Source organism: Vombatus ursinus, unplaced genomic scaffold, assembly GCF_900497805.2.
Source record: "Vombatus ursinus unplaced genomic scaffold, bare-nosed wombat genome assembly UNPS02014858.1, whole genome shotgun sequence".
NCBI classification, from domain to species: Eukaryota; Metazoa; Chordata; class Mammalia; order Diprotodontia; family Vombatidae; genus Vombatus; species Vombatus ursinus.
The window spans coordinates 2,438,138-2,451,219 of NW_020954636.1; the positions used below are offsets into that span (position 1 = coordinate 2,438,138).

The window sequence follows — 13,082 nt, forward strand, 5'->3', positions numbered from 1 at the left end:
CACTTAAAGTTAAGGCCTATGATCATAGGCTTTTCCTCAATCACTGAAATAGGCAAAGGGGTTTTGAAAACATACCAAGCTCCAGGTCAACAAGGGAAATCCTAAAAACTATTACTTGTATCTGGGCAGCTCTAAACAAATTCTAGGCTCATTGGAAATGAGCTGCTATTCTTGAACTTGGACAAATTTCATGGATTAGGATTGGGTGTAGGGGGAAATATAATCAAAGAAAGAAGTCTTAATTTAGATAACTTTATTGCTTAAGTCAGGTGTCCTGAATCAACTCTTCTCAGAAGCAAAACAACATAGAAATAACTCAACACATAACGTCCAGAAGTTATGCTAAGGAAACCTCTTCTTTTCTCTCTCAGTCTTCATTCTTTTCTGGAATACCTGCATAAAAGGGGTGGGGGGAAGAAATGGTGTGTTTTATTCTGGGCTCAATCCCTCTCCTTTAAATATCTCTCCTCAATATCCAAACCATCAAGCTCACTCGGGCATAAAAATATCCAGGTCCTCCATGGAAGTTTAGGGTTTTCTTTTAATACTTATAGCTATTTCAGAGTAGAATCACTGGCCTAAAAGGCAAGAGATTCTTTCTCGATGGAAATATTTAAGCAATGGTAGATGACCACCTAGTTAGGTGTTTCATAGGGGAGATTCTTTAAGGGCTATCAGTTAAATTAGATGGATGCTGAAGTCCTTACCAACTCTGAAATACTGTGATTCTTTCCCCAGTGAGGCTAGAAAAATTTTCCCTCCACCCCAACAATATTGTCTTACTTACTGTCTCCATCAAGAGCAACTCTGGAGAGGCGAGTGTTCTTGACTCCATCTCTGACCTCCTTGGGCAATGATAATTGCTCCTGAGTGCTCGAAGATAGTTCTTCCTGAGTCTCGAGCAGCCCAGTGCCTGTTTTAGACCCTCCAAGAAGCTGGATGAAGCCTGGTGAAGACTGCTTCTCCAAGACATGGGCAGCCAGGTCAGGTATGTAGCTCCCTCCTCCAGAGTGGTGCCCAAAGTTCTGGGAGCAGAGTGAACCCGGGAATGACAGCTCTGGCAAACAGGGATCATTCCAAGGAATAGGTTGTAGGGATGTGAGTGGACCTGAGGGTATCCAAACATTCAGAAACAGGTCAGACAGTCAGGCCACATGAACCTACTAGTTTAAATATGTACTCTGGAAAGAGGTCTAGCTGTAATTACTGGGTTAGAGACCTAACCTGGAATTGTATATTCCCCCAATACTATGAATTCCAACAATGATGAGCCCCTGCCCTTAGAAACCCAAAGCTCTGAAAACCCTGATATAAATAAGGACAGGAAATAGCCTATACATTATTAAATACTAAAGATCTAGAAAAGAAAGAAGATGACCCTTGGTTGGGGGGGGGGGGGTTCCTCCATCACCAATTCTAAATCCCAGCAAGGATTATCATGCCCAGGGTTTGACATGAAAGATAACAGAAAAATAGATGTTTACATAACTGACATCTGACTAGGGTCTACACAACCTTATGGGGAAAAAAATACAAAGAACGGCCTAAAGTCAGCAAGGTATGATAACAATAATAATAGTTTAATAAAGAACTTTATATACATCCTCATTTGATCCTCATAATGACCTTGTAAGATTGCTATTATATATGCTATTATTATTCCCATTTTATAGAAGAGAAAACTGAAGTAAACAGAGGTTAAGTAATTTGCTCAGAGTTACATAGTTAATATCCAAGGTAGAATTCAAACTGAGGTCTTCTGACTTCAAGATAATATCTTAACTACTTTTCCACTTAGGTGCCTTTGGGAAGGGTATTAGGGAAAAGGAAAATGACCTCCTCAAGTATTCCTTCTTTATTCCAAACCCCATATTCTTAGCCTCATCATCCCTCTTTACAGATAATGATCACAATTTCTACTCTTCCTGATTCCTCATTTCCCCCTAGTTCTGCTTCCAAATTCTATCCTTTCCTCCTATCCTCTCATTCACCCAAGCTCCCAGTAGGCTGCTGCAACAGAAACTGCCCCACTGGAGTACCTGAAAACAATCCTGTTGAGGTCTCTCCATCACGACCATAGGAAAATGCAAGGAGGGCAGCAGCATTAGAGTCTCCTGGTGGAGGGGGGGTCAGTGTGCTGGGGAGAGGAAAGGAGAAAGGATGGAACTGGGGTAGGTGGTGTTGGGATTGGTGGAAGAGCTGGTGCTGGGGATAGTGGGAGAGCTGGAAGGCTCTGGACTGGTTGCCTTGATGATGATACTGGGATTCCATTTGCTCAGAATAGTTGTAAGCATTTGGTGGGTTAATGCTGGGGAAACAAGAAGGGCAATGTGTCAGGGTAATATAGCTTGATTCAATACATGAGAATAATAGAAACAACCATCACCTTTAACATAGCAGCTTAGTGCTTTCTTTCCCTGTAACAACTCTGTGAGGAAGATAAATATCATTGTCCCCATTTTACAAATGGGGAACTCGATTCTATAAAGGCTCCAGTGATTTGTCCCTGGTCAAAAAGCTAATAAATATGAAAGCAAAAACTTGACCTTAGGCCTGACTTTGTGATCGAGGTTCTTAACACTAAAACACTTTTTCTGACCTGAACCCCACCTTCTTTCTCTACTTCTACCCCTGCAGTGATTTCATTCTTTATTTCATAGCTCTCTCTAGTGGCTCATCCTCTCTGATTATATTTCCTTCACTCTTCCCCAATTGTGAGTACTCAGATCTCAGGAGACTTTCTGATTTAGAGGCTTTCCTTTACTTAGTCCGTAAGTACCATTTGCTCTGCCCCATGACCCGTAGCATCCTTCTCCTCTTCTATCATTTAAGAATCCCCCTTGTCTTCCAATATCCCTCATACCTTGTTTCCCAAGATCCATAGGAGCCATCCTTAGAGATAAAACCACTATTGGGTGTTTCCAGCAGGAGGGGTACCAGGTGTGGGGTGTGAGCAGGACCCAAGGTCAAGGGAAGGCTGGCCCTTCGGACAGGTGGAGGGCTAAGGAGGAGAGGAGCTACCTCTCCTCTTTGAGCCTCATCATTGTGTTGACTCAAAGTCATTGGCTGGTCACATGTCAGTAGTAGGTTAGACTCTAAGGAGAAAAAAACCCACATATACACAGGTAGGGGAATGATGAACACGTCTGAGGATGCTGAGATGCAAGGGGACTGAAGTGATGGACTGCAATGGATGACTATTCTGGGTCTTTACCCATGACAATTTCACATGGAATAGTGCTTTGGGAGAGGACTCCTCATGATTGCCAACCATCCCAAATATAAATTCCCCTCTTGGGCCCATGTCCCCTTCCTGCAAGAAGGTAACTCACCTGGAGGAAAAGTGGCAGGTGGAGGCACCAGCTCATTAGTGAAGTTTCCTGGCTCCATGACTATGGGTTGAGGGGATGGGAGCTCAGGGGCAGAGCTGGGGACAGAACAAATGAACAACTAAAGCCTTGATTTCAAGGTCTAGGCTCAGTTCCCCAGTACCGGGAAAGGGAGTTCTTGCTTCCTCTAGAAGTGATAGAGATCAAAAAGAACTCTTACCCAAGATGACTGTCCGAAGGGGCAGTCGGAGGGACAGGTGCTTCCAGGTTGGTCTTGTTTCCCTTTGCGTTCAGTCTCTCTACTTTCCGCCACTTTGCTCTTCGATTCTGAAACCACACCTGGAAGAGGAAGACACAGAGGGTCAGAGACTAACAGACAAAGACAAGAAAGGACACAGAGAAATGCGAGAAAATTAGAGATAGCACCATATCTGAGGTTTACCCAAATCTAAAGTATATATCTACTCTATTATAGAAACAACTCCTTCCCCTCTGCCCCTGCTAGTTTGCAGATGAGTGAATTTTTCTCTACCTTCCCTCACCATGATGCGCTGGGGTGTAACCCCCACAGCCAAGGCAATCTCCCGGCGTTTGTCACTGTCAGGGTAATGGTCTTCCTGAAACATCTTCTCCAGCTCTTTCAACTGGTCTGGAAGAAGAAAGAAGATCCATACTAGAAACTGAGAATCACTGATTTGGAGAAGGAGAGAATCGTAGGATATAAAGGGTGAAAAGATGTAATTAAGTCCAAACTATTCATTTTACAGCTGAGGAAACTGAGGCCCATACATAAAAAATTAACTTATCACATGTTATAAACATATAAGCGACTTATAAAATTATGCAACTAGTTAATGACAAAGCTGGATGCAGAATACAGGTCTCCCGATTCTCAGGCCAGTGCCCTACTGTATGAGGCTGTCTATGACACTACAATCCTTACACAATTGTCTGATCCAGCCTTGAAAACAGGAAGCTTAGTTGCATCAGCTAATAAGGTTAGGATGATCCCCTTCTGTGTCCATAGATGTAGTCGACGTCCTGACCATCCCACTATCAGGATGAAATTTCCTGTTCCCTTAAAATTAACATCTGAAATGGCCTACTCCTCACCCATGGTACGGAAGAGGTATAGGAACATCTGGGATGCTAGAGGCAGGAAAGATTAGGTCACAAAGTAACCACGTCCCTTAGAGTTACACTCTTGATCTAGGCTTACCCACCCCCAAATGAAGTGAAATTAAGATTTCTTACCCTCTGGGGAAGTAAAATCTGTTTGGACTCACCTGTACGGTAAAGGGTACGGGTCTTTTTCCGGACTTGTGGAGGTGTGTCTGGGGGCTCCTTCTTCCTGGTTGCATTCTGGCTGCTCTCCCCTGCTGCAGTTGTGCTGAGCAGGGCTGTCAAATGGCAAGCCCCTTTGCCTGTTCCACACTGCACCAAGGGTTGGGTGGTAGCACCTGGGTCTGGGGCCCCACCGGTCCCATGAGATGAGACCTGATCTGATGGTCTTGGGGTATTCAGGGTCATTCTGTCTCTATAGGACCAGAGGGTAAACCTTCTTCTCCAGTTCTACCTCACCCATTTGGAGAATATTTCCACCCACCAATTCTGGGAACTTCTGTGATTCAGGCAGGGGTACAATCCCATTTCTTAGGAGAGAGGATGGGTGCCCTAGATTCATTTCCCATACAGACGTCAGCTCCAGCCAGCTCCCTAGGAGCTTTCTGTGACTCCCCCTCCCTCCCACCGAGACAATACAGGACAGTAGTAGCTCCTCACTCTGGGCATCTTGGACTGGGGGTACTGGACCCCAGAACAACACCTCCCTCTCTGGCCCCACAGTCAGCTTCTCTTTTTGAGCCTTCTGGCCTGTGGGGATGTAGACATGACTAACTTCACAAGGTGAGTCTTTTTTTTTTTTAGGCTATTGGGGTTAAGTGACTTGCCCAGGGTCACACAGCTAGTAAGTGACAAGTGTTTGGTCTGAGGCTGCATTTGAACTCAGGTCCTCCCAACTTCAGGGCCGGTGCTCTATCCACTGCCCCTCACAAGGTGAGTCTTGAGGGCTCATTTAGGAAGGTGGCTCTGCCTTGGGAGTACCTATCTCTCTTTGAACCTCCTAATCTTTATAGGGAATCTTTTATTACACAAAGAGGTTATGATTGGGGAAGGAGAAGAGAAGGGAGAAATGGTCAGGTGGTGAAGGTAAGGATATGAAAGGATCCAAAGGAAAGGGAAAATGAGCCTTACTCAAAGCCAGACTAACTCTGCTAAGTTATTGGGTCCTGTGCCACTTGTGGATAGAAATATTAAAAGGAAAGGTAACTGTCCCTATCTTTCCACCTCATTTACCTACCCGACCGTAGTCCTTTGCTTGAGCCCTAGAGGATACTGAAAAGAGCTTCCTCTTCCCTATCACCAGGGAGGTCCTCTTGTTCTGGTCACTTGTCCCGAGTTCTCCATTTCCCACTCTTTTCACCTCCCCACCTCGTTCCCACCCACTCCCCCTCGTTCTTACACTCCCCTGTCCCCACCTCGCTCACTCCGGGGCTCCTTGGTAGTTCCTGCAGTTGGCTCCATCATCCGAAGCTCCCCTCGCCCAGTCTCTCTCCTCCTCTTCTCTATAGTGCTGCAGAGGAGGCTCCTAATGAAGCCCTGGGGCCGTGTGGGCAGGTGTGGGACTAGCACCTAGCACGGGGGATCAGGGGGCGAGACTAAGCCTAAACGCCCCATAGGGCTGGGCCTGGGGGCAGTAGGTACCTTTGGGAAGTGGGGGAGGGGCAACACTGGCATCCCTCCCAACTCCTTACAAAGCTACCCCTCCCCCTCCGGAAGAATTAAAAAAAAAAGTCCAAAAGGAGAGACCAGGTGTGGTTCTAATTAAGAGGACTCCTCTCCTCCTGCTCTATTTGTCTGGGTAGTAGTTCTTGAGGCCAAGAAGTGGTGGGAAGGTAAGGGGACTGCGTCCTACTGAGTGAGAGACTGGGGTGTGTGACCTTCCGACCCAGTCCCAAAGGCACAGAGGTTCTCCTCTCCAGAGGGGCAGATGGAAACAAACCTTCAGAGAGTCAGGCAAGAATACTGGGCTAACAGTAGCCCGAGTTGAGAGCTTGGGGCAAATCAAAACTGCTTTACTCTAAAGGAATGAGTTACTGTAGAAGGAAGGTTGTGTCATTTCTTTTGAATGAAAGTCCACATTCGTAAAGACGCAATTGCTTGTAGAGCAAGAGGTGTGAAAACTTTTGAGGTATCTGCATCTGAAGTGCCCAGAGGGATTCCCACTTTCCTCTTTTTGCGTCTTCAACTAACACTGGTCTGGAAGATAAATACGAAGCCCTCCCACCTGGAATTGTTCACACCTGTAAGTGTTTATTAAGGGCCCTGCACGCACCATGTTTTGTTGCCTGTTAACACACAAAACATAAAAAGAATTTACAATCCAAAACAAAAATGTTGATGAGAACAAATGTATAAAAGAATGACCAGGCATACTTTGGAGAGAATACATAGATTAGAAGTGGAATACGTAAATGGTGACAAGTAAAATGTTCTGAAAATGAATAAGTTTAATTTGTGTGTAGATGGCATTTCCTGAAAGTGAGAGGTGAGAAAAGAAAGCACTACTTTATATCTATCTACTTAGATGAGATTTTGAAGAAATACTCAAGAGAAGTGTGGCTTCAGTGAAGTCTAGAGTGAAAGTGGTGGACAAAGAGGAAAATACACTCTGTGTGTGTGTGTGTGTGTGTGTGTAAAAGTAAGGTCACCACACAATTAGAATAGGACTCAATGAGAGACATGGGCTATGAGGTGTTGTATTGGATCTGTTTATCTGTGGATACCTCCTCTCCTGTTGCTATCATCCCATAACTTTTTGTAAGGTTGCATGAGTGTAGCTAGGTGGTGCAGTGGATAGAGAGCCAGGCATAGGGTCAGGAAGACTCATCTTCATGAGTTCAAATCTGGCTTCAGACCACTTACTAACTATGTGACTCTGTGCAAGTCACTTCACTCTGTTTGCCTCAGTTTCCTCACCTGTAAAATGAGCTGAAGAAGAAAATGGCAGACCATTCCAGTATCTTTGCCAAGAAAACCCCAAATGGGGTCACGAAAACTCAGCAATGACTGAAAAATGACCAAACAGCAACAAAAAGAATATGTGGTTTAGGGAACGTTGCCCTACCTACTTTAACTTGCCCACTTTAATCATTCTTTAGGAGCAAAGGTGCACAAAACCTATAGGTTTTATTGGATTTAAATTAAAGTATGTGTCTGCAGCATTAAAATCTTAGCATGGTAAGGAATGTTTGAAGTCACTAAAGGCCACCTCCCACCTCATGCAGAAATTACATCTGCAGTATAACCTTACGGTTGTTCACTCAGCCCCTGCGTGAACATTTCAGATAAAGTCTGATTTGGGAACAAGGACTTATGCAGACTTGTTCTATCTGTTCCTCCAAGTCAAGCCGATTATCAGCACACTTGCTCTTCTACTTCTACTACTCTGCCTCTAATCAAGTCCTTGAGGAAGTAGTTATTGCTTGTTGATTCTCTCAGCCCCATGCTCAATCAAATGGAACTGAATCCCAGACAGTCTGGCTTGACCTCACTGCAACATTTAACGTTGTTGACCACATCTGTAATTCATGGTACTTTCTACTTTTTCGGTTGCCATGTTAAGATATTTCATTAATTCTCCTTATTCTTTTCTGACTGCTTTTCCTTTTCCAGTCCCTCTGTCAGCCTAAGGAGAGTTGTAAATATGATTCTGCCCCCCAGGTTGTACAGCTTGAATGCTACCCTTATTAAGTCTGTGAATGTGGTAGGTTGTCACTGTGTTTATCATGCAGCTATGGAATACAGTATCAGAATTGCCCACTGGATGGTGTTCTACCTGAGTCATCAGCCCAGACCCAGTCAGTTATTCTCTCCTCAGTGTATACACCAAGATTGTTGTTATTGCTGTCGTTTGTTCCTTCATTCTCGAAGAGGACCACGACATGAGGCAGGTGATGCTGAGACATGCCAGTGAATTGGATTTAAGTGAGGGAGGGCTGTGCAAAGTCACCAGCCTCACTTTCTCCTCCAGAGCCATCTGGGTCCAGTGAGGAGATATAGATCAGGACGACTGGAGATGGCCCTGGATGCAGTGGGAAACCTTGGCCTTTTTAAGCCAAGGTCTTTAATGTGTCTCAGTTTGACTGAGTAAGTGATTAAGGCTAGGTAAGAAATGAGGCAGACAATGGCCTCTTTACCGAGTCAAAAAGAAAAATCAATCTGATGTACCAAGATAGATGACTCTTAAGAGGTTACATTATCCCCACTAGCCATAAGAGTATAATGAGCATAAAAACATGCATACTGATCTTACCACAAGTCCCTGCAAGTGCTACTGAAGTTACTTCCATTGACTCTTCACTGGCTAGATATAAAATTAATCCAACACATGAAATAAATTATTGCTCAAGATATTAAAATATAAAATTTGTGACCTCTACCTAGCATGACTACTCTATATATTTTTATATGTTGTTTTCTCTCAATACACTTCCCACTACATTCATAGATTTGGCATGCTTTGATTACAAGGTTGATTATGCATAGAATAAAGTGAAAAGGGTACTAGACTAAACATTCCTATGTGGAAAATTTTACCTCCCATCATCTCAGAATCAGATAATTAAAGGGACTTCAGTAGCTACCTAGTTCAATTCATACACTAAAAGGGTTCCCACCATAATATACCTGAAAAGTGGTGATCCAGCTTCTGCTTGAATTCCAAAATGGGTGAGCCACCTTTCTAGGCAGTCCATTCTACCTTTGGACAGTTCTTATTGTTAGGAAATTGTACCTGACTTCAAACCTAAGTCAGATTCTGTTTTTATTTTATTCTTAATTATTTCTTCAAATGAAGATTCAACTTCTTTTCCTCCTATTTTTCCCTCACCCTCATGCCTCACTGCCACTTTGAGAAAACAAGAAAAATGAAATTTCCTGTTGGATACATGTATAATCAATCAAAACAAATGTCCACACTGACCATGTTTAAAAATGTATGTCTCAATCTTCATTCTGAGGCTATCATTTCTCTATCAGGGAGTTTCTAAGACTTTCAAAGGCAAATGGCTTTCATAATATCATCACTGTGTAAATTGTTCTCCCAGCCCTGTTTACTTCATTCTGTATCAGTTCACACAAATCTTTCCAGGTTTTTCTGAAACCATCCTATTCACCATTTATTACAGCACATTATTATTTCATCACATTCATGTACTTTGTTCAGTCATTCCCCGTTTTAATGGGCATCCCCTTCATTTCCAATTCTTTGCCACTGCAAATAGAACTGCTATGGATATTTTTGCACATAAGGGTCCTCTTGCCTCTTTCGTTGATTTCCTCAGGGCACAGACCTAGTAGTGATATTGGTACTTGAAAGGATATGTAGTTTATTAGCTTTGGGGGCATTGTTCTAAATAGCTTTCCAGAATGGCTGGACCAGTTCATAGCTCCACTAAAAGTGTGTTAGAGTATCTTCCCTGCCCCCCACAGCCTCACTAACATTAGTCATTTTCCTTTTTTGTCAACTTTACCAATCAAATGGGTATGAGGTAGTACCTCAGATTTGTTTAAATTTTCATTTCTCTAATTATTAGTAACTTAGAACATTTTTTTCATATAGCTATTATTAGCTAGGATTTCTTCCTCTGAAAATAACCTCTTCATTTCCTTTGAACATTTATCACAACTGGGGAATGGTTCTTATTCTTACAAATTTGAATGAATTCCCTATGTGTCTTAGAAATGAGATCTTCATCAGAGAAACTTGCAAGATTTTCCTATTTATTGCTTCTCTTCTAATTTTAGCTGCATTGAACTTTGTGCAAAAAAAAACCTTTCTAATTTTATGTAACCAAAATTATCCATTTTACCTTCTGACACCTTCTTTATTTCTTGTTTGTTCATGTACTCTTTCTTCATCCATAAATGTGACAAGTGATTTCTTTTTTGTTCCTCTAAATGATGTTAGTTTATGTCTAAGTCACAGTTACCTTTTATGCCTATGTCACCTATTTGTAGCTTATCAGTATATCATGTGAGATGTTGGTCTAGACTTAATTTCTGCAAGACTGCTTTCCAGGTTGCCCAGAAGTTTTTGTTGAATACTGAGTTCTTACATCAACAGTTGGGCTCTATGGATTTATCAAATACTAGGCTGATGTGCTTGTTTGCTTCTGTATATTATGAACTTAATCTTTTCCACTGAACAAACTTTATCAAATAGTTTTGATGATTACTGTTTTGTAGTATAGTTTGAGATTTGGTATTGCTAGACCCTCTTTTCCCCAGTTTTTTAAAAAAATTAATTTCCTTGGGGCAGCTAGGTAGAGCAGTGGATAGAGCACTGGCCCTGAAGTCAGGAGGACCTGAGTTCAAATCTGGCCTCAGACCAAACACTTGACACTTACTAGCTGTGTGACCCTGGGCAAGTCACTTAACCCCAATTGCCTAAAAAAAAAATATTAATTTCCTTGAAAGTATTGACCTTTTGTTCCTCTAGATAAATTTTGTCATTATTTTTACTAGTTCTACAAAATAAGCCTTTGGTAGTTTGCTGTGACACTGAATAATAAATCAGTTTAGGTAGTTTTGTCATTTTGGTTATATTGGCTCAGCATACTAATGAGCAATTAGTATTCTTCCAATTATTTAAATCTGTATTTATTTGCGTAAAGAATGTTTTGTAGTTTTGTTCATATATTTCCTGTGTGTCTTACCTGGTAGACTCCCAAGTGTTATATATTTTCTGTGGTTATTTTAAATGGAAATTTTCTTTCTATGTTTTCCCATTTGATATTTTTCTTAACATAGAAAAATACCCATGGTTTGTGTGGGCTTATTTTATTTTTTGCTTTAGCTGTTAATTGTTTTAATATAGTTTGTTTACTTGACTCTTTACAATCAATGAAGTTCTCTGAGGTACTATCACATCATTTGCAAAAAGTGATAAATTTGTTGCCAATGCTTGCACCTTCAATTTCATTTTCTTGTCTAATTATCATAGGTAGTTTTTCTAGCACTGTATTGAATAATAATGGTAAGAAAGGACATCCTAGTTTTACTTCTGATCTTATTGGGAAGGCCTTTTACTTCAACTCTATTACAAATAGTATTGGCTTTTGTTTTTGTTTTAGATAGATATTACTTATGTTAAGGAAAGGTTAGCTAATTATGTGCTTTCTAAAGTTTTAAAAACAGAAATAGGTATTGTCTTGTCAAAGCCTTCTTATGCATTGATTCATGTAATCATAAGGGTTTTTTGGTTGTTTTTGTTATTAATATGGTCAATTATATTATAGTTTCCCTAATATTGAACAACCCTGCATTCATGGTATAAATTCAGCCTGAAATTCTGCATAATCTTTGTGATATGTTGCTGTATTCTCTTTGCTAATGTTATGTTTAAATTTTATCCATCAATATTCATTAGTTATTGGTCTACATTTTCTTTATCTGGGTAAATTCTTCCTGGTTTAGATATAAAGATCATACAATAATAGCTTGCATTTATATAGCATTTTAAAGTTTACAAAACATTTTACAAATATCCCATTTTATCCTTTAGACAACTCTGGAAGGCAAGTACTCTTTTTATCCCCATTTTACAGATGAGGAAACTGAGACAAACAGTTAAGTGATTTACCCAGGGTCACTGAGCTAGTAAGTATCTGAGAATAGATTTGAACTCAGATCTTTCTGGCTTCGGGCCCAGTGCTTTATTTGCTATGCCACCTAGATGCCTCGGAGGATCTTTTCTTTTCCTATTTTTCTTTTATTTTTTAAAATTTTTATTTAAAATTTTAGTTTTCCTCAATTACATGGAAAAACAATTTTAACATTCTTTTTTAAAATTTTGAGCTCCAAATTCTAACCTTCTCTCCTTCTCCTCCCCACCACTGAGAAGGAAAGCAATTTGATAAATTATATATGTGTAGTCATGTAAAACATATTTCTACATTAGTCATGTTCTGAAAGAAAACACACACAGAAAAAAAAGAAAAGTAAAAAAAAAGTATGCTTTGATTTGCATTCATACTCCATCAGTTCTTTCTCTGGAGATGGATAGCATTTTTCATCATAAATCTTTTGGAATTGTCTTGGATAACTGAATTGCTGATTGTAGCCAAGGCATTCACAGTCAATCACCGTGCAACATTGCTGTTACTGTGTACAATATTCTCTTGATTCTGCTCATTTCACTTTACATCAGGTCATGTAAGTATTTCCAGGTTTTTCTGAGAGCATCCTGCTCATCATTTCCTGTAATAGTATTCCTTCACAATCATTTACCACAACTTCTTCAATCATTCCCCAACTTATAGGCATTCCCTCAGTTTCCAATTCTTTGCCACCACAAAAAAAGCTGCTATAAATATTGTTGTACTTATTGATTCTTTTCCTTTTTAACCTAGTATTGGTAATGAAGAGTCAAAGGGTATACGCATAGTTTTAAAGCCTTCTGGGCATAGTTCCAAATTGTTCTCCAGAATGGTTGAATCAGTTAACAAGTCCATCCACAATGGATTAGTGTCCCAATTTTTCCCACACCCTTCCACATTTGTCATTTTCCTTTTTTTGTCATATTAACCAATCTGATAGATATGGGGTGGTAGCTCAGAATTGTTTTAATTTGCATTTCTACTATCAATAGTGATTTAGAGCATTTTTATATGACTATAGAAAACTTTGATA

The 13,082-nt window shown here is 40.8% G+C and overlaps 1 protein-coding gene across 1 annotated transcript; it reads right to left on the minus strand.

The window, feature by feature from the left end:
- Positions 1-279: 279 nt before the first annotated feature.
- NOBOX (NOBOX oogenesis homeobox) lies at positions 280-4,859 on the minus strand. The gene is made up of 8 exons (XM_027841297.1): positions 4,616-4,859; positions 3,872-3,978; positions 3,550-3,668; positions 3,333-3,427; positions 2,864-3,095; positions 2,040-2,308; positions 788-1,108; positions 280-393 (listed from the first exon to the last, which is right to left on the minus strand). Exons 1-8 carry the CDS (start codon positions 4,857-4,859, stop codon positions 368-370), a joined length of 1,413 nt encoding a protein of 470 aa, XP_027697098.1. The 3' UTR covers positions 280-367.
- Between the last annotated feature and the right edge of the window lie 8,223 nt (positions 4,860-13,082).